This window comes from Pseudophryne corroboree, chromosome 5 (genome assembly GCF_028390025.1).
Source record: "Pseudophryne corroboree isolate aPseCor3 chromosome 5, aPseCor3.hap2, whole genome shotgun sequence".
Classification (NCBI taxonomy): domain Eukaryota; kingdom Metazoa; phylum Chordata; class Amphibia; order Anura; family Myobatrachidae; genus Pseudophryne; species Pseudophryne corroboree.
The window spans coordinates 414,582,182-414,605,269 of NC_086448.1; the positions used below are offsets into that span (position 1 = coordinate 414,582,182).

At 44.6% G+C, this 23,088-nt stretch overlaps 1 protein-coding gene across 1 annotated transcript in view; it reads left to right on the forward strand.

The window, feature by feature from the left end:
* LOC134929607 (collagen alpha-2(VI) chain-like) overlaps nucleotides 1-23,088 on the forward strand; it is a 123,391-nt gene that overhangs the window by 64,719 nt on the left and 35,584 nt on the right. Inside the window, exons 12-13 of the mRNA XM_063925194.1 lie at nucleotides 8,939-8,992; nucleotides 19,627-19,689. Of these exons, the coding sequence (XP_063781264.1) occupies nucleotides 8,939-8,992; nucleotides 19,627-19,689 (117 nt within the window). The remainder of the gene's footprint in view (nucleotides 1-8,938; nucleotides 8,993-19,626; nucleotides 19,690-23,088) is intronic.

Genomic DNA, 23,088 nt, shown 5'->3' on the forward strand with positions numbered 1-23,088 from the left:
TTAAAATTATCTTTGCAGAACAATCACTAAAATCTATAGGGTCTATTTATCAAGCAATGAAAACCCCTTTGACTGTCGTTTTCACCAGAAGAAGGTTTCTCTCTATATAGGAAGAGTTAAATTGCAGCGAAATTTCAGGGTTCTCCTGCGAATTGGGTTTACTGTGTTGCATAATGTGTACTGGTAGCACCAGAATGTGGCATATTGTAAACTAGTGTACTACTATGGGAATACAATGAATTAGGGAACTACAATGGGACAGAAAATTAACTAGTGCACTACTATGGGGCATAACATTAACAAGGGATGAGCGGGTTCGGTTCTCTGAGAACCGAACCCACCCGAACTTGGGGATCAGAGTCCGGCTTGGTTTTTAGTGCCTAACTCAGATCCGAAAATGAGGCAAAACTTCATCCCGCTGTCGGATCTCGCGGGCTTTGGATTCTATATAAGTCCCCGGTGATCGGCGCCATCTTTACTCCAGATTTGGAGAGTGCACAGGACGTGTTCCTTCTGTGCTGCTGTAGTTAGGGAAGGGACAGGAGAGAGCAAAGGGGGGCAGGAGAGAGCAGAGGGGGGCAGGAGAGAGCAAAGGGGATCAGGAGAGAACAGTGCTGCTTGTGTAGGTGTGCTGTGTCAGTCACTGTGTAGGACTCTGCACAGTACAGTACAGTAGTGCACTGCACTAGCATACATACTGTGGGTGTGTATAGGAAGGATCAGGTGTTGTTCTCTGTCTTTAAGGGACTGTGCACTGCTGTACACTACTGCTATATATCTCTGTGATTCAAAGCCAAAATATATTTAATTTAATTGGTGCATCACTCAGTACTGCGGCTGCCGTACACACACTACTGCTACTGTGATCCAAAGTCAAAAATATATTTAATTGGTGCATCACTCTGATTACTAGTACTGCAGGTCCGTACACTACTGCTATATATTCTCTGTGTGTGAATCAGAGCAAAAAATATATTTCTACTGGTGCGTCACTCAGTGACGACTACCATTACTGTCGTACACTACAGCTATATATCCTCTGTGTATGATCCAGAGCAAAAAATATATTTCTATTGGTGTGTCACTCTGGCTACTAGTTCAGCCATACACTACTGCTACATATCCTCTGTGTGTGATCCAGAGCAAAAAATATATATCTATTGGTGCGTCACTCAGTGACGACTACCATTACTGCCGTACACTACTGCTATACATCCTCTGTGTATGATCCAGAGCAAAAAATATATTTATATTGGTGTATCACTCTGACTACAAGTACAGCCGTATACTACTGCTATATATCGTGTGTGTGTGTGTGTGTGTGTGTGTGTGTGTGTGTGTGTGTGTGTGTGTGTGTGTGTGTGTGTGATCCAAAGCCAAAAATATATTTCTATTATGTATTTTAAAGGGGTGCTCTGTCTGCTGTATCTGAAAGGGGTGAACTGTGTATTCATCCAGAGGCTCCGCGCAAGTGTAAAATTAAAATAATAAAAACTAATAACAAAAAGTCTGAAATTATCATTATTAAAAAAATCTATTTTTTGTTTGTGTTTTACCCCAGTGTACTATACAATTTTTATTTTATTTTCATAAGTACTGTGACACTGCCGGTCAGACCGCAGTATTTCCTACTCATAAATACATTGTGCGACGCTGTCGGTGTAGTCAACCACAGTGTGTAATTATTATATATATTTTTGACTCATTTGTGCTACACTGTAACCGCAGTGTGTGATATAAAAAATAATATATACTGTATATTTTGATTTAAAATATTGTGCTGTGGCAAAAAGGAAATTTCAAATCCAACAAAAATAGAACAGAATTCAAGATAAAAGAAAAAACTTTCCTGTGAAACAAAGGGGGTTATTGATATAGATGTTAGAATGCCCATGTGGGCTACAATACATTAGACGAAAAACCAGAACCCTCGGAACACATTTGGAACATTAAAAAAGAGCTAGATACACATAGCATTCCAATATATTTCAAGAAGTTCCATAATGCAGACCCAACAGGTTTGAGATTCATTGGGATTAAAAAATATAAATCTCACTGGAGAGGAGGGGACTATATGGCAGCCATATCACGTGAAGAAGCAAAATGGATTTATAATATGGGCACTATCGTACCAGATGGGTTTAATATAGATTTTGATCTGGGAACTTTCCTTTAAAGATATTTAAAGATGAAGAGGGAGCATAAAACAATTCATATTAAAACAACCAGAACTGGCATAATAACTAATATTTTTAGTTTTAAGATTAATTCAATCCTAAATTATTCTCACTAATTATTATTAGCTCAAAATCGATTAACATCCAAGCGGGTTTGCTCGCATAGAAGACAGGTTTCTCCAAGTTCACAAATTGACTTTATAAAATATTTGAGAAAGTGTATTATTTATTTATTTATTTATCTATCATACTGGAATTACACAGGAGACTGCAATATATGCCTCAATAAAGAAATGTATGTGCTTTGCAGTTAATATTCATGTGGCTTTCTATATATGTTGAAAAATGCAATAAACACAGGAAAAATAGAAGTAAGATTCGAATAATTAATCTAAAAATGGTTACTTAACTTAAAAATCTAAAAAGACTAAAGAAAAAGGTGTGCAGTAGCTACATAAACCTTGAGAAAAGGGTGGGCTACCATGGAAACATAAGGGTATTAAAAGGAAAGAGTGACAATGCCTTCAATACCCTGATGAAGCCATGATTGGCAAAACATATTGGACACCCCCCCTGCTATCAAATGCTGTTTGTAGCAGGAAGAAGGAAGCACCACGACCAGAGCTGTCAGCAAAGAAGCTAGCACGTCTCTCCACATCCACAGACAAAGACCAGAAGCACTACGGTTAAGAAAGAGAGAGAAGAAGCTTTTCACTTGGGGACGCCAGAATAGAGAAAGCAATAGGTCTGCCATGACCGGAAGCTAGAGGTACCTTAAGTTTAACATTTGTGTTATGGATGCAATTTTTACATAAAAAAGAGGAAAGTTATTGTAAGAAGGTGACGGTGCAGTGTAAAGCCTGCTGCCATGCAGGAGTAGATTCACCAATTACCAGGCACCGCACTCTCTCACCTTCAGGCCACGGAGTCTTCGACGGACCTGGAACCTTCGGATTGGAATCGGACACGGTGATCCCCTCTCGGAGCCGACGACGGATGAACTGGGGAGAAAGTAACCCAAATTCGGGGGGTATCAACTCTTCTTCCACTGGAAAAGAGGATACCCCTGGGGTGGCGGCAACCTTCACCGGTTGGATGTAAGGTCACAAAGCCTCAGACACCCAAATTTCACACACTCGCACTCTCGCGCGTAGTGTGATAAAGGGGTTTGTCACGTCCGTGAGCAAACCACTAATCCGGCGCTCAGGGACAGACAAAGGGACAGACGGACACAGATGTTACTCATCGTTGTTAGTCCCACACTGAGAACTTCTTCTCCACTTACAGGTCCCTGTAAGGAGGCAAACAAACAACAGCCGTACAGGGCCTAACTCTAACCTAGTGTAACACCGCTACACTAACTATAACGGCAGAGCCCTCAAATGAGCTCTGTGTGTGGTGCAACAAACTAGACACAAACCTAACAAACTTGGCCCTGCACGGTAACAACACACATCACGAATCACAATAACAGTGCGAGTAACTACCACGGTGCTGTCCGTTTAATACTTAACTACTTTGGATTACTGGGGAGTGGGCACCGTACAGCCTACCCACTTCCCTTCGCTTAGTTGGGCCTAGCGCCCCCTATCTGCACACCGGGGTGGCCTGGGCCTAGTGCCCAGTACCACCTTTATTCACCTTGAGGGGGAAGTAACCCTCTCTTTGCTGGGCCTAGTGCCCCCGATTTATCCACAGGCTGGAGGCCTGGCTTTGCCCACGGGCCTAGCGCCCGCCTAACATGCGGCCGTGGGAATAATCTGGGCCTAATGCCCAGATCACTCTTATTTGGGGTGTTCTATATAAACTCGGGTCTAATGCCCACTATGTATCCTCAGGCCAGAGACCTGGCTTTATCCCATGAGTCTAGTGCACGGTTAATAGGGCCACGGGCTGGGAGGGCCCGACTATATGTGGCCACGGGCCAAGAGGGCCTGACTATGTACCCACAGGCCGGGAGGGTCTGACTGTGCCTATGGGCCTAGTGCCCGATCCCTGGTGGTCTAGGGAGAAGAGGGGGTAGCAAGGGCACCTTAAAAGGGCCTACCTGACCCAGTGGGAGAGGCACCAGAGGGGAGCTTCGTCAGCTCTTTTCTTCCCACCCCTGATGGCCTCTCCGGCGCTCCTCTGTACTCTTCTGCCGCTGGCCCGTCCTGGCCAGCGGGGCTGCCGTCACCTCTCCACGTCCAGCCGCCGCTGGACATCTTCTCTAAGGAGCCTGGCGTCTCCAGGCCTCTTCCGCAGCCTCAGGAACTCCCTCCGTGGCGTCCTCTTCTTCCTGGCGCCGCCCGACTCTTCACCGCTCTTCCGTGTGGCCTCCTCGGGGGCGGGGCCTATGACGCGGTGAGCGCCGATTGGCTTGCCGCGCCCTCCTGTGAATGGTAGGTGCCCCGCGAGCCAATCAAGGCTTGTGGGGCACCGGCCAATCACAGGAGGGCGCGGATTTGAAATCCCGCTGGCGGCGCTTCTCATTGGCAGTCAAACACATACAAACAGTATATGCACATCCAGATACTGTTGTTTTATTATTATTATTATTATTATTATTATTATTATTATTATTAATGCAATATGTTTGTTACTAATAATGTGGCCTTTATGGTTGGTGCATATTTTTTGAGAGAGGGATTTGTATCCTATTCTAGTAAATTCTAAAAACTTTATTAAGGTAACAAATAAGCACACGAATATTGTCAAATTTGGTCAGGTGCCATAAGTAGACACAAGAGCAACAAATGAATACATAGAAGAATGAAAAACACATCTTAACGGATTCAGGGGTCTATTTACTAAGACTTGGATTGAGATAAAGTGGACAGAGATAAAGTTCCAGCCAATCATCTCCTAATTGCCATGTCACATCCTGGGTTTGAAAAATGACAGTTATGAGCTGATTGGTTGGTACCTTATCTCCGTCCACTTTATCTCCATCCAAAGCTTAATAAATAGACCCCTCAGTATGGTACACTGCCAGATGGGATGTCGACTGTAAGAATACTGACAGTGGCTGTTAAGCCTCTCGCTAAGCTACAGTTCTTGCAAATTTTAAGCCTACAGTATAACCACTTTATACTTCTTTTCAATAATCCTTTAAGGACGATGTTTGAAAAACTGTGTTTATTATTTAGTAAAAGGAATCATAAAAGTATGTAAAACGATGAGATGATGTAATACAGTTGTGGTAAAACTGTAAATAAAACAATAAGATGCAATTACAATATGTATGTGAAAAGAGCACTCAAGCATATACAGCACATGTGACATGAGTATACAAACCTAACTGGTATTACATGTACAAACATAAATTGCAGTGCTACCAATATAGCTAAGATATCTGGCTGACTAAACAAGCCTATGTTGACACAATTAAAGTCATTAACTCACCATCTAGTATGATTGCCAGCTAGAGGATGGGTATAGCCATTGTGTCTTTGTCCATGTGTGAATAGAAAATGGCTACTCACAGCTACCTTGACCCAGCATGCATTGCTAGATAACTAACTACAACAAGTTAGGTAGGACAAAACTTGAGATTTTCTGTGCTGACCACTGGAGGGAGTTGATTATACAGATTACTGTGACACAGAAACAAATGGGTTTAAACTAACTATGCCGGCAAAGAGCCCTTCACGGGCTCGCTGCGATCACCACGTTGGGGGGTGTGTGGATTATTAGATCTACACTAAAAAGGTCTACCGTCAGTAGGCCTACTACTAATGGTAGATATGCAGTAGGTTGGCAGGGTCAAAAGGTCAAAATAGAATAGGTAGACAGTAGTAAAGGTCGACAGAGTAAAAGAATCGACATAGAAATGATTGACACAAAAAAAGTAGACACAATTTTTTGTTTTTTGGGGTGTTTTGCCACAAACAAGCCACATTAGTGTATTGCGTCCCCTCGTATGCACTCGGTCCAGGTTACTATTCCCAATCGTAGTCCACAAGGATGGTACAGTACGAAAAAGTAAATAAAATAAAATAAAAAGCTTGTGTCTAACGTGTGTCGACCACTGTCATGTAGACCTATTGACCCTGTTGACCTGTTGAACTACCTTTTACATGTCGACCTTTTGACCCTGTCGACCTAATGCATGTCTACCATTAGTGGTAGACCTATTGACTGTAGTCCTTTTGAGTGTAGATCTATAGACCGGATGCCCTAGTAGAGCCATATCTAGACGTTTAGTGCCCTAAATTAACTCTAATGTATGGGACAGAGATTTTTTTCTTACTAACAAACAATTTTATAGTCCTTTTTTTGTTTATTTCTATAAGCATATACAGTATATGTGTATTGTTTTACATTCAGCTGCATGCCACAAGAGATTTAAGTAATTGTTTAATTGATTTATGGATTTCCACAACCTTCAAGGATTTCCAAGTTTCAGGAGGCCATGTTGTGCGGTAAAAAAAAGCCTACTGACATTGGGAGTAATCCAGGTCTGATCGTAGATGTGCTAAATTTAGCACATCTATGACCAGTTAGACATGACTCAGACATGTGGGGGGACACCCAGCATAGGGCTAATCCGCCCCGCATGTCTGGCTCTGCCACCCTCCCCCCCCCCCCTGCAATGGCGCAAAAGCATTGCACTGCGGTGATGCATTTGCACCAAGCGAGTAGCTCCCTGCCTGAGAAGCTGCTGCGTGCTGGCAGGGGGCTACTCACCGCATCCCAGGTCACAGCGGCTGCATGTGACATCATGCAGCTACCACGACCCACCCCCCTGCAACAGTTCGGACATGCCTGCATTGTCCGGACCACGCTCCCTCCCACCCCGTGATCGCAGCCCAGAGATGCTGTTAGCATCTCACTGGGCTCCCGGGGTGCACACACGCGCACTGCGCCCGCTGCACGAACGCTTTTCACAAATGAATTCAGACTGCCGTTGCTGCCGCTGCAGCGACCCAGTCTGAATTACCTCCATTATGCATAATCTTTATACTTTCCGGATAAATAAAACATCTTGTCGAACAAAATTATGTACTTCTTGTCACAGAGAACTGGAGCACGGCTAACTCTTACCGAGTCTGGCGGCACTGGGTCTCTCGTCTGGGTGGCTGAAGGACTTTGGCAGGTGGGCACCAGTCTCCTACAGGCCGGTGCCCATCTCACTAATGGTCCCCTTGCTGACAGCATTCTTCTCCCGATGGCTTGAGGGGGGGGGGGGGGGTGCTACTAGCATCTCTTATGCTCCCAGCAGCTGTTACAAAATGGCCACAGCTAGGGACATAGCCAGAACTATGTGGGACCCATAGCAACATTTAACATTTTGAAGGGGCCCCTGTCCCAATGCGTCTAGAGAGACACCTCTTCATTTTATTCCCCACAATAGTGCACTGGTTTAAGGTATGAACCCTAGTAGTGCCTCAGTTCACATAATGTTACATTGTATGGCTGCCAGCAGGGCCATAACTAGGTGTGTGCGGACAGGGCACCGCCCATAGCGCTGCAGGCTAGGGGGAGCAGTTGGCGGCACTTGTCAATTATCTGTTTTAATTACTTTCACTTGCAGCTTTCCTCCTCTTTGAAGCGTAGCATCTCCTGCCCGATGTGGGAAGGGGCATAATAGTATGGGTTTCTCTGGGATCAGTCTTGTTATGCATCTTCCCCATGGGGCATGCGCCTTATGTGCCTATTGAAGAAAATGAGGGGGGGGGCGCCAATGCTCTCTCTAGCACAGGACACCAAAAAGTCTAGTTACGGCTCTGGCTGCCAGTAGACATTATGTAACACAGATCCCCCAATTCCCATTATGACATACAATGTCCCCAGTTCCTACTATGCCATATTACAGTGCTGCTCCCGTTCATGTTATGCCACACTATAGTGCCTCCACTTCATATTGTGCCACATTACAGTGCCCCAGTTCGTATTATTTAATATTTTAAAGCCATCCAGTTCCTTTTACACCACAGTACTATGAACAGTGGTGTAACTAGATGTACTGCAGTACCCAAGGCAAAAGTTTGTAAGGGCCCCTACATATCAGTTATGGTGAAAAATGTATATAACACATGTAACTTTGACAGGGAAGTTGGGCCCCTCTTAGCTTTGGTCCCCATAGCAGCTGCAGTGCTTGCACCTATGGTAGCTACGTCCTTGGCCACAGCTCCCATAGAGAACTGTTTAAACTCTGAAGGGGCAGGTGAGCAAAACTTTTTCACACGTACTGAATATAAACATATACTCCCTAACCCCCACCATTCCCCCTGATACACATACAGTATCAGCAGGTGCAAGATTTGCATGTTCAGTATTAACGGTCAACTTGTCACTCGAGTGCAGTCTCACCTATATCAGAACACAGTCCACAGTCACATGACAGTTTCATGATGTCACAACATATTTGTAAGCCTGATGCACTCAAAGTCTGCTTTTCAAATGGACTCTAAAAGTCAGATTCATGGACAAATTTTAGGGTATATATATATATATATATATATTTATAGAACATTTTCAGTGTTCAGCTGTGAGGTGTGCAGTATTACAGTACAAACATAGCACACCACACCAGTCTATTTTAGTACCGGATAACTTGCAAGTCAAACGTTTTATATCATGCATAGTGTTACAAATATTATTATAGAAAGGAGAAATGGGTATTTGAGTCATTCTGCATAACAATATTTTCTTTAATCATATCGGTTTTTGACCGATGTGAAAAGGTTATTAATAGAATTCACTATAATAACTATATTAAGAACTGTTTTAATCTCAGTCTGTTTTAATGCTTTGTATATTGACTTTTTCGTCTATAGGGGAAACCTGGTCGTATGGGCTCATCAGGTTGTAAAGGAAGAGTAGGACTTCAGGTGAGAATATTATGGTATAAGCTTTTACAATGCACATTCACGTTCACTAACATGTTTAACAGTTGCTTCTCAGCCTTTTGGCTAAGACCAGGTGTACATTATGGAGGTCATTCCGAGTTGTTCGCTCGCAAGGCGATTTTAGCAGAGTTGCTCACGCTAAGCCGCCGCCTACTGGGAGTGAATCTTAGCATCTTAAAATTGCGAACTAAGTAATCGCAATATTGCGATTACACACCTCGTAGCAGTTTCTGAGTAGCTTCAGACTTACTCGGCATCTGCGATCAGTTCAGTGCTTGTCGTTCCTGGTTTGACGTCACAAACACACCCAGCGTTCGCCCAGACACTCCTCCGTTTCTCCGGCCACTCCTGCGTTTTTTCCGGAAACGGTAGCGTTTTTTCCCACACGCCCATAAAACGGCCTGTTTCCGCCCAGTAACACCCATTTCCTGTCAATCACATCACAATCGCCAGAACGATGAAAAAGCCGTGAGTAAAATTACTAAGTGCATAGCACATTTACTTGGCGCAGTCGCAGTGCGGACATTGCGCATGCGCAGTAAGCGGAAAATCGCTGCGATGCGAAGATTTTTAGCGAGCGAACAACTCGGAATGAGGGCCTATATGCCTATGTACGCTGTCAAGTTTAAAGGTGCCCAGTAGACGATGACTGTCACCTGGTCGAGAGGTTGGCTGCTTGAAGCCTTAGATGCTTATTCATTTATTTATTTATTGTATTTTCATTATACGTGTGTGTGTGTGTGTGTGTGTGTGTGTGTGTGTGTGTGTGTGTGTGTGTGTGTGTGTGTGTTGTTATTGTGGGGTTTGGGTGTATTATATAAGATTGGTAAGTGTCATTTGCCTAAAAAGCTGTTACAGGCCACACAGGGGTATCCACGGTATACATTTTTTCTGATAATTCAAAGAAGTTATTGTAGATCTTGGTTAGTGAGTGAACAGGTTTGAATGCATAGCATGTATGCGGGGAATCATTCAGCTCTCACAGTAATCTTTTACCATTAGCAGTAAATTGAAATCCAAGTCACTTATGCTCAATGGGGAAAATAATTGGCATTAGCAAAACAGTTATCACTAAGAGGATAACAATTACACAAATTTGGAGTAACATCTGGCATTACCATTATCCTCCCGTATTAACCAACTTAGCAGGATGGAATCTTTCCAGATCAGGGTCCATAATTATTCAGGTCACCATATCATATCGGGCAATCAAATCAAATGGCCAGAATACAATTCATAGTTTGTGATAAAATGTCTTGTCAACTGGGAAATAGGAGTTAACAATACAAGATGTACTACCATACATAGAGCTTACTTCAATAACAGTCTGCAATCCCTGTTTTAGGGGATTTGGAGTAAAACGCAGGCAGCTGCATCCATGTCTATGTCTTTTGGCAGTCTCCTACAGTACCTGCAACTTTACAAAAATGCTGCTTCAAAGTCCTTCCAAGGTGTACATCTGTGCGTCCGAAAGTGCAAGTACTAAGACATCCACTTTCAGCATCTGCACATGCTGAAAATAGGATTTTAATTACCTACCAGTAAATCCTTTTCTCGTTGTCCGTAGAGGATGCTGGGGTCCACATTAATACCATGGGGTATAGACAGGTCCACCAGAAGCCATGGGAACTTTAAGAGTTTAACAGTGTGGGCTGGCTCCTCCCTCTATGCCCCTCCTACCAGACTCTGTCTAGAAACTGTGCCCGAGGAGACGGACATACTTCGAAAGAAGGAAATACACAGATAGTGGTGAGATTCACATCGGCTCACACATAACAAGGCAAACCAAGCAAACCAGCTTGATCAAGTCAGCGACAGCTGAACAACAGTACTTAAACAAGTAACAATGCAGCACATAACCAAGTAACAAGGCCGTACTGAACTTAAGTAACTTTTAGCAGGAGAACGAAGTGCTGGGCGAGCGCCCAGCATCCTCTACAGACTACGCGAAAAGGATTTACCAGTAGGTAATTAAAATCCTATTTTCTCTTACGTCCTAGAGGATGCTGGGGTCCACATTAGTACCATGGGGATGTACCAAAGCTCCCAGTATGGGAGGGAGATCGCGGAGGCTCCTGCAAAACTGAATGACCAAACTGTAGGTCCTCAGAGGCCAAAGTATCGAACTTGTAGAAATTAGCAAACGTGTTCGACCCTGATCAAGTAGCCGCTCGGCAAAGCTGTAAAGCTGAGACAACCCGGGCAGCTGCCCAGAAAGAGAGTGGGCCTTAACAGATTTAGGACACGGCAATCCTGCCGTAGAACAAGCATGATGGATAGTGAACCTGATCCAGTGAGAAATCGTCTGCTTAGAAGCAGGACACCCAATCTTATTGGGAGTATATAGGACAAACAGAGAGTTCTTTTTTCTGTGATGAGAAGTTCTCTTCACATAAATCTTCAAAGCCCTCACAACATCCAAGGACTTTGAGGTAATTGAGGAGTCAGTAGCCACTGGCACCACAATAGGTTGGTTGATATGAAAAGCCGACACAACCTTAGGAAGAAACTGCTGATGCGTACGGAGCTCAGCTCTATCTTCATGGAAAATTAAGTATGTGCTCTTGTAAGACAAAGTTCCCAGTCCAGACACACACCGAGCAGATGCCAATGCCAACAGTGTGACCGTCTTCCAAGTGAGAAACTTGACCTCAACCTCTTCCAGAGTCTCAAACCAATCCGATTGCAGGAATTGCAACACCACGTTAAGATCCCAAGGTGCCGTAGGAGGCACAAAGGAAGGCTGGATGTGCAGGACCCCTTTCAAGAAAGTCTGAACCTCAGGGAAGGAAGCCAATTGTTTCTGGAAGAAAATGGACAAGGCCGAAATCTGGACCTTTATGGAGCCCAAACGCAGGCCTACATCCACACCTGCTTGCAGGAAGCAGAGAAATCGCCCAAGTTGAAGTTTCACCGTAGGAAACTTCTTGGATTCAAACCAAGACACATACTTTTTCCAAATGCGATGGTAATGTTTAGACGTTACTCCATTCCTAGCCTGGATCAGGGTAGGAATAACCTTGTTCGGAATACCTTTCCGAGCTAAGATCAGGCGTTCAACCTCCATGCCATCAAACGTAGCCGCAGTAAGTCTTGATAAGCGAATGGCCCCTGTTGTAGAAGGTCCTCTCGAAGAGGAAGAGGCCTCGGATCTTCCAGCAGTAACTCCAGAAGATCTGCGTACCAAGCTCGTCTTTGCCAGTCTGGAGCAATGACAATCACCTGAGCTCTTGTTCTTTTTATAAGTTTTAGAATCTTTAGGATGAATGGAAGTGGAGGAAACACATACACCGACTGGAAGATCCACTGAGTTACCAGTGCATCCACTGCCACTGCCTGTGGGTCTCTTGACCTGGAACAGTACCTGCAAAGCTTCTTGTTGAGGCGGGAGGTCATCATGTCTATTTGAGGGACGCCCCAAAGACTTGTCTCCTCTGCAAACACCTTTGGGTCGAGTCCCCACTCTCCTGGATGAAGATTGTGCCTGCTGAGGAAGTCCGCTTCCCAGTTGTCCACCCCTGGAATGAAGATTGCTGACAGCGCCATTGCGTGCTTTTCTGCCCAGAGGAGGATCTTTGATATCTCTGCTCTTCATTCCGCCTTGTCTGTTTATGTAGGCTACCGTCGTTACATTGTCCGACTGCACCTCAATGGCCTGATCTTGCAGAAGATGTGCCGCTTGTAGAAGGCCATTGTACACTACCCTTAGTTCCAGAATTTTTATCGGAAGGATGGATTCCAGACTTGACCACCTTCCTTGGAAGTTTTCCTCTTTCGTGACCATGCCCCAGCCTCTGAGACTTGCATCCGTGGTTAGAAGGATCCAGCTCTGAATCCCGAACCTGTGGCCCTCGAGAAGGTGAGGCATATGCATCCTGGCTTTTGGTGACAGACGAATTCTCTGGTGCATGTGCAGGTGAGATCACTGACCACTTGTCCAGGAGATCCAGTTGGAAGGGCCGTGCATGAAATCTTCCGTACTTTAGAACCTCGTAGAAGGCCACCATCTTCCCCAGAAGGCAAATGCACTGATGAACCGATACCCGTGCAGGATTCAAGACCCCCCGGACCATTTTCTGTATCACCAACGCTTTCTCCACTGGTAGAAATACCCTCTGCACTTCCGTGTCGAGGATCATCCCTAGGAAAGACAATCTCCTTGTTGGCTCCAAATGTGACTTTGGAAGATTCAGGATCCACCCAAGATCCCTGAGTAGTCAAGTTGTGAGAACAATGGACTGTGACAATTTCTCCCTGGACGATGCTTTTATCAGCAGATCGTCCAGATATGGAATTATGTTCACTCCCTGCTTGCGGAGGAGTAGCATCATCTCTGACATTACCTTGGTGAACACCCTCGGTGCTGTGGATTGGCCGAATGGCAGAGCCTGAAACTGATAGTGACAGTCCAACAGAGCAAATCTGAGATACGCCTGGTGTGGCGGCCAAATTGGAATGTGAAGGTACGCATCCCTAATATCCAGTGATACCAGGAATTCCCCCTCCTCCAAACCAGAGTTCACCGCGTTTAGAGATTCCATGTTGAACTTGAATTCCCTCAAATAAGGATTTAACGATTTGAGGTTCAATATTGGTCTGACTGAACCGCCCAGTTTCGGTGCCACGAATAGGTTGGAGTAAAAACCCTTGTTTACCAGATGAGGTGGAACTGGAACAATGACATTTGCCTTTTCCAATGTTTGAATGGCTTAATGCAAGATAGCCCTTTCTGTCAGCAAAGCTGGTAAGCCCGATTTGAAGAATCTGTGAGGTGGGAGTTCCTGAAACTCCAGTCTGTACCCTTGGGATACAATATCTTGCACCCAGGGGTCCAGGCCTGAGAACACCCAGACCTGACTGAAATTTTGCAGATGAGCTCCCACCTGTCCGATCTCCAGGATGGGAAGTCCACCGTCATGCTGAGGATTTTGAGGAAACAGATGCCGACTTCTGTTCCTGGGAACCTGTTGTGCAGGTTTTTTGGATTTTCCCCAACCACTTCTGAAGAAGGTGGAAGAGGCTTTGGACTTCTTAACCTTTGCGGTCCGAAAAGACTGCATCGTAGACGTAGAAAAGGACTTCTTTGCCGTCGGAGTGGCTGAGGGAAGGAAGGTTGACTTACCCGCGGTTGCTGTGGAGATCCACGCATCCAAAAGCCTCCCTAAATAGAGCCTGACCTGTGAAGGGTAGGTTCTCCACACTCTTCTTGGATTCCACATCAGCAGACCATTGGCACAGCCAGAGTCCCGTGCATGCCGAGATGTCCATGCGTTCAGATTACCAAGGTCCTTCATGGCCTCCACCATGAATCCTGTATGGGATGTAAAAACATTTCAATGTCACTTTTGTCCATAGTATCTAAAATCCTCTAGTAAAGTGCCAGACCACTTTACTATGGCTTTAGAAATCCATGCACAAGCGATAGTGGGCCTTGGTGCCACTCCTGACGCAGTGTATATGGATTTGAGCATAGTCTCAATCTTGCGGTCTGCCAGCTCTTTCAATGCGGTAGACTCGGGGACAGGTAAAACCACCTTTTTAGACAATCTAAATACAGAAGCATCTACTTTTTGCTATCTTCTTCAGGGAAAGGAAAGACAACAAGAACCCTCTTTGGGATCTGGAATTTTTTCTCCCGGTTTTCCCAGGATTTCTCAAATAATGAGTTTAATTCCTTAGATGCAGGGAAGGTAAGGGAGACTTTCTTATTGTCAGTAAAATAAGCCTCCTCGACCTGTTCAGGAACTTTGTCAGTAATGTGTAAAGCATCCCATATAGCCTCAATCATGAGCTGCACCCCCTTAGCAAGGGATGCCTCCCCCCTCAGTATATCGCCATCACCGTCCCCTGTATAAGAGTCGTATCCGTGTCGACTTGCATTATTTCGGCAAGAGCACGCTTTTGGGGGCAGATACCAAGGGATTTAGATGAGGTAGTGGGAGTTGAATACGACAAAACCTCTACAGATTGTTTTAAACCCTGTGTTTCAGTCTCATAATGAGCTATTCTAGATGAAATCTGGGATATCATCCCCTTAATAGAAGCCACCCACTGGGGTTCGGATTCAGAAGGTTGAGACAGTATATTGCATTCCTGAGTACATGGAATAGACTCCTCTGGAGAAGATACATACTCTGTAGCACAAGACACAGAGTCCCTGGACATTGTAATATGGGATATATAACAAACACACACACACACACACAGGAAAATGTCAGACACAGTTTCCCCCAAGTACCTTCAGAGAGACACAGAGATCAGGAGCCAGCACACACAGTGCCCAGTAGGCAGTTATAATAATAATAAGAGCCTGGCGCTGACTGAGAAACCTTAATAGATTACTCAGTTAATGTTGTAAATAAAACACTCTCCCCCCTTCTACACCCCCTAGTACCGTACAGGATAGCTGGAGTGATGTGGAGGGTCAGCGCTCCCTGTCAGCATGTCTCTGTTTGATCTGCAGGGAGAAAATGGCGCTGAAGAGTGCTGGATCCACTTTGGGGAGAAGCTCCGTCCCCCTTGTAATGGCGCGTCTTCCCGCACTTTTAAATCTTTAAAATGGTCCAATGTAATAAACTAGCAGTAGACAGAGTCCCTGAAAGCTAGTGACCAGTTTGTAGGGTATAGCACTGGCCCACTGGCCTCACAGCACCACACTGTCTGCCTCTGAGCCCTCCGGAGTGCAGCATCAGCACTGCACTCCTACTCTGATGCCGCCATTCTCACCAGCTTCCCGCTTGTCGGTGTCCTACTCACTACCGCAACCTTCTGGCACTGTTAGGGGGTGGCGGCATGCTGCGGGAGCGAGTGGTCACCTCGGGGGCTTGTGATCATCACCCTCAGGAGCTCAGTGTCCTGTCAACGGAGTTAGTGGCCATTAACCTCAATGGTTGCTCCCTACACCCCCCCCCCCCCCCCCCCAAGTTCCACAGCTTCCTGTGTCTGACATCTCCTAAAAAAATAATAAAACCAGAGATGCTCTAGGAGCTCCCCTAGCTGTGACCGGCTCCACCGGGCACATTTTCCTAACTGAGTCTGGTAGGGGGGCCTAGAGGGAGGAGCCAAACCACACTGTTAAACTCTTAAAGTGCCCATGGCTCCTGGTGGACCTGTCTATACCCCATGGTACTAATGTGGACCCCAGCATCCTCTATGATGTATGAGAAATACAGATTTATTAATTAAATACCCATTGGTTGCACCTTTGAAACTTACACAATTCCTATGGCTGGTGCAGTTTCTCCATCCGAGTATGGCCTCCTATGTGAGCGGTTGTGCATCTATGTATGCAATTACTTTCACCGATACAGCAACTGCATTTCCATAACACACCCATAATATGAATCATCTCTGTGCATGTGCCATACCACCTCCTTTTCACTGCCCTGGAACCCCCACTACATTTTCAACACATTTCTGATGCCACTTATGTCCTATGGATCTCGTTTGTCACTCTGACTTTGTGCATACACTATCCAGACGCATGCCCTGAAGAGAAAAAAATCACTCCACTGAATCTGATATTGGCAGTGACAGCGAATCAAAATAAGCCCTTTAATGTGCAGTCAGGGCTGGAACAACCACTCTAGTCCAGTGATTTTCAACCTTTTTTTACTCGCGGCACACCGAACAATATTTTAAAAGAAAAAAACATAAAACACACATTGGCCCTCATACTACAAAAAAATATCCACACATACATTGGCCTACACAGAAAAAACAATCACATTGCTCCCCACATAAATCATGTTGATCACTACATAAATCCTAATGCTCCCCACATGAATTATTCACATTGTTCCCCCCATAAATCCTTATTCTCCCCACATAAATCCTATTGTTCCCCACAGGAGAAAATAAATAAATAAATATTAGCCCACCTCCAGGTCCCTCAGTGGCGGGGATTGTTCTTAGTGGAGTGATGCGAATACTAAGCAGTGGGCGGTCGGGCTGTGTGGGTGGGCAAGGAAAGCTGTGTATGCAGGCAGGAACTGGAAAGATGTGTGTGCAGGTGGGGGACTGGCTGGGTGGTGAGAAGCGGCGGCCGTGACCTATGATATCACACCACCGCATCTTCAAGGCATACATCCCGGCCGGAGCATGACTGATCCTCTAAGAAGAGCCCGGGCCAACAGTTCACTCTGAAGGCGCAGGAAGCTGCCCGGGCTCCGCGGCACACCTTGCAAACGGTCGCAGCACACTAGAAGCTCTAGGAGTGGCAAACTACTTGGGACCAGGTGAAAAGATGACTGGTGGAGACTCCTGGACTGGAGTGTGACTGGGCTGCAGTGCGTGAACTACATTGCGGTCTTTGAGTCTGGAACCAGATTTACTGGTCACTGGGATGGTACTAGAATGATTGAGGACTGGTTTGGCATTGAGGTAACTGAGAACCCGGCTGGTACTGGAATAGCTAGAATCCAGGCTGGAATTGCTGGAATCTGGGCTGGAACCGAAATTCCTTGGTGATACGAGCCGAGGTTGATGCAAGGTTTCTCAGCAGTTGTTTCAGAGCATACACAATGAGGAGCACATACAGTAGTGTCGAGACACAACACAGGCTACAAGCAACATTGCACTGACAACCAGCTAACCCTACAGTAGATTCAGAACTGGATTTGCATTGGTGGTGCAGCAACCACCTGTCAGATACCAACATGGCAGTGCCCAGCAGCCAGAGCCAGCGGGATCTGCCATATGTTTCATGCCAAAAATACCCATCGCACCAGCACACAGATATCGGCAAGCAGGGAGATCAGGTGCCACAAACAAAGGACTAGGACACCCCTGGAAACCCTTGAGAAGACGGGACAGTATCCTGCGTGGAAGGTAATGGGGGTCTGTAGCTGGGGTCTCCAGGACATTTTGTGATACAACCACAGTTTGGATCAGTTGGTGAAGCAGCATTGAGGAAGTGTTACATAATATGTTTTCTGATACTTTCAGTGCTTGAACTGTAATCTTGGCTATCATTTCTTTGTATAGAAGTTTCAGAATAAACATTAACACTCTCCAGTATAGACTTATCATGATTAGTCTTGATGTGTTCTGTGAGTCACATAAATATTGGTGCTGTAGCTGCTGTATGCTATCCTCACTTCCACTCATGGTCATAAAAGACCCTGGCTGTATCAGCAGAACATTTGCCTTAGCAGCCCTTTTGCCAGAGGGAACACTTTTCATTTAAAATTTCATTTAGTTTTATCCTTGGGTTTGATCAATTTAACATAAGGTATTAAAGATTAAATTGTACAGGTATAAATGTTTCTAACGAAAAAGTCTTGCAGGATTCTCCACCTTCTCTCACTGAGGTTAAGCAAGACTCCTAGAAACCTTATATTGAGAGGCATTATCAGCGCCGAATTTAGTCCTGTGGAGACCCCTAGGCAGTCATTTTTAATTTCACTAATCAACAGCCCATGATCATGGAACTGTAATGTGAATCTGTCAATGGTATATGTACTTAAATTGTTAATGGGTATATTACAGTATTTTCTCTACAGAGTCTTTAATGTAAAGTTGTAATTTCTTGAGTTGATTAATTTTTTCTATCTTTTGGAAGCAATTTAAGAAAGCTTGATATAATTCTTTTTCAAGATCAAATTAATATTGTTTAGATGCGTTGTCGCGGGGCCCATAAAAGGCACAAGCCCATAGGATGGTGCCTACTCAGCCTATTTGATAATCCAGCACTGGGCATTATACATTCTTAGACATAGACATGGGGTAGAAAAGTTTTATGATAAGTGGGGGATATATACTGCATCGTATAAAGTATCTTTGGAGACAGTTTACAAGCAGACCTCTTGAAACCCTTCAAATCTACAGATTGGTTTCTTTTATAAGCAATTGAACTAAGGCTTGCACCGATTCTCATTACAGTGCCATAACAAGTGACATGGCCCTGTTATATCCTCTGTCTTGTTCTTGGTTATTATTGTACTACCCCCCCACCCCCCCTCCACACACACACTCACACACCATCACCACACAACACATCAGTTTTCAGCACACAGCCGCCCTTATTCTATTATAAGACTGTTGTTATATGTATGTTATGTGGAGGTCTTCTGGGATGGAGAATGCAACTGGTCAGCAGGTATGATAGATAGATAGATAGATAGATAGATAGATAGATAGATAGATAGATAGATAGATAGATAGATAGATAGATAGATAGATAGATAGATATTCTGCATCCTACTCCTCCTTCTCCTTCTTTATTCTTTTTCTTGTGCAATGAAACATTGTCCAGCACTCCATCTATTTACTGTGCATGCCGATTGTGCTAATTCTTGTGGTATTACAGTACTGATTTGAAATTCGCATGAATGTCCTCGCACTATCATTGATGGTGTCCATATTGTGTACATTTTTTTCTTCTATTGAAAACTACTGTTGGAACGTTACAAATATTTAAAATAATTGTAATGCAGCTTTTATATTAGTCTGTCTTTAAGTGACTAATTTAGCATCGGTCACCCTTGAGTTACCTACATTACATACAGTACAGTATATACATAGTAATTGCCATTGATTATATTAGTTTGACAACTTGTGATATTGTTTTTTTCCTTTTATATATTAATTATTTTATTCATTGCTTTACATGTAAGGGGGAAGTTGGAGCACGTGGTAATGTTGGACTAAGAGGAATGCCAGGATATACCGGGGAGAAGGTAAAGATCAGCACGTAATATTTTCTAACCTGCTGGGAATGTACTGGTCTTACTGTGTATAAAATTTCCTGTACCTGGTCTTGGCTGGCTCACAATGAGAATCATGGCATAGCTGTGTCTTTAGGTAAAGAAAATCTTGCCAGACACATTTACCTTGGAATCGCACTATAGGAACATAATTTACAGTACATACTATATTTAAAATTGGAATATGATATTATCTGCGCTAAATCCTTTATGGAAAAGAGAACAGTAAAGAGAAGAAGAAAAAAACAGAGAAGTTTCTGCAGAAATGACAAAACAAATGGTGCAGCCGTAGACTAGACCAGTACCCTTACTGGTTAAAGTTAATTACATATGAAATTCTTGGCGCAGCATTTGAAAGATGACAGTGAAGACAGAGAATATTGTCAGACTGAATTAATGTATATAACATTTATTAATCACAAATTAAAAATGTGTTGCTTATTTAGCATATAGTTAAAATGACTAATTCATTCAATAAGTATAGCCAATGTAAAATACTCTATGTTGAACAGATTTGAATTAAAAGTCAATGCCTCAACGGCAGAAAATGTCCTGAGACCTGGTATCCTTAGCCAGATAGGCTTGTGGTGTATCACATCAAACCAGTCTGTATCAATCCTTTAACGGTATAGCCTCTTATCTTTTTACACTTTGCTGTGCAAGTAACTTGATCCACACTGGGAACCTTTCCGTAACATGCAGTCTTTAAGGTATATTTACAGGGATGAATCCACTACTTCCTGGTGACACTTTAGCTATGTGCAGCGCTAATGTACCTCTCACTCTCAGTGCGGTGGATCCCCGTCTCTGCTGTACTCGTTCCCCTTCGCTGGTGTCGGCCGCCTCCCAGAGCCGTGGTGATCCGTGGCTCTACACAGCTTTCAGGCTGTGGAACGCACCACTTTGCCTTCCGGTTTCGCGGTTTCCGGCTTCCGGTGACGCTTGTAGCCGGCGTGTGTGGTCTGTGCAGGATCTGGGCTCGTCCGTTCAGTAGTGACGAAGCCCCTTAGGGGGGAAACGCGTTGGAAGCTGCACTACTGCACTACTGAACGGAGGAGCCAAGATCCTGCACAGACCACACACGCCGGCCACAAGCGTCACCGGAAGCCGGAAACCGCGAAACCGGAAGCCAAAGTGGTGCGTTCCACAGCCTGAAAGCTGTGTAGAGCGACGGATCACCACGGCTCTGGGAGGCGGCCGACACCAGCGGAGGGGAACGAGTACAGCAGAGACGGGGATCCACCGCACTGAGAGTGAGAGGTACATTAGCGCTGCACATAGCTAAAGTGTCACCAGGAAGTAGTGGATTCAGCCCTGTAAATATTAGAGATGAGCGCCTGAAATTTTTCGGGTTTTGTGTTTTGGTTTTGGGTTCGGTTCCGCGGCCGTGTTTTGGGTTCGAACGCGTTTTGGCAAAACCTCACCGAATTATTTTTGTCGGATTCGGGTGTGTTTTGGATTCGGGTGTTTTTTTCCAAAAACACTAAAAAACAGCTTAAATCATAGAATTTGGGGGTCATTTTGATCCCAAAGTATTATTAACCTCAAAAACCATAATTTACACTCATTTTCAGTCTATTCTGAATACCTCACACCTCACAATATTATTTTTAGTCCTAAAATTTGCACCGAGGTCGCTGTGTGAGTAAGATAAGCGACCCTAGTGGCCGACACAAACACCGGGCCCATCTAGGAGTGGCACTGCAGTGTCACGCAGGATGTCCCTTCCAAAAAACCCTCCCCAAACAGCACATGACGCAAAGAAAAAAAGAGGCGCAATGAGGTAGCTGTGTGAGTAAGATTAGCGACCCTAGTGGCCGACACAAACACCGGGCCCATCTAGGAGTGGCACTGCAGTGTCACGCAGGATGGCCCTTCCAAAAAACCCTCCCCAAACAGCACATGACGCAAAGAAAAAAAGAGGCGCAATGAGGTAGCTGACTGTGTGAGTAAGATTAGCGACCCTAGTGGCCGACACAAACACCGGGCCCATCTAGGAGTGGCACTGCAGTATGTATGTATAAAGAAAGAAAAAAAAACCACGGTTAGGTGGTATATACAATTATGGACGGGCTGCCGAGTGCCGACACAGAGGTAGCCACAGCCGTGAACTACCGCACTGTACTGTGTCTGCTGCTAATATATAGACTGGTTGATAAAGAGATAGTATACTCGTAACTAGTATGTATGTATAAAGAAAGAAAAAAAAACCACGGTTAGGTCACTGGTATATACAATTATGGACGGGCTGCCGAGTGCCGACACAGAGGTAGCCACAGCCGTGAACTACCGCACTGTACACTGGTTGATAAAGAGATAGTAGTATACTCGTAACAACTAGTATGACGACGGTATAAAGAATGAAAAAAAAACCACGGTTAGGTGGTATATAATACAATTATGGTTGGACGGACTGCCTGCCGAGTGCCGACACAGAGGTAGCCACAGCCGTGAACTACCGCACTGTACACTGGTTGATAAAGAGATAGTAGTATACTCGTAACAACTAGTATGACGACGGTATAAAGAATGAAAAAAAAACCACGGTTAGGTGGTATATAATACAATTATGGTTGGACGGACTGCCTGCCGAGTGCCGACACAGAGGTAGCCACAGCCGTGAACTACCGCACTGTACACTGGTTGATAAAGAGATAGTAGTATACTCGTAACAACTAGTATGACGACGGTATAAAGAACGAAAAAAAAACCACGGTTAGGTGGTATATATTATAATACAATTATGGATGGACGGACTGCCTGCCGAGTTCCGACACAGAGGTAGCCACAGCCGTGAACTACCGCACTGTACACTGGTTGATAAAGAGATAGTAGTATACTCGTAACAACTAGTATGACGACGGTATAAAGAACGAAAAAAAAACCACGGTTAGGTGGTATATATTATAATACAATTATGGATGGACGGACTGCCTGCCGAGTTCCGACACAGAGGTAGCCACAGCCGTGAACTACCGCACTGTACACTGGTTGATAAAGAGATAGTAGTATACTCGTAACAACTAGTATGACTGACTATGACGGTATAAAGAATGAAAAAAAAACCACGGTTAGGTGGTATATATTATAATAATACAATTATGGATGGACGGACTGCCTGCCGAGTTCCGACACAGAGGTAGCCACAGCCGTGAACTACCGCACTGTACACTGGTTGATAAAGAGATAGTAGTATACTCGTAACAACTAGTATGACTGACTATGACGGTATAAAGAATGAAAAAAAAACCACGGTTAGGTGGTATATATTATAATACAATTATGGATGGACGGACTGCCTGCCGACTGCCGACACAGAGGTAGCCACAGCCGTGAACTACCGCACTGTACACTGGTTGATAAAGAGATAGT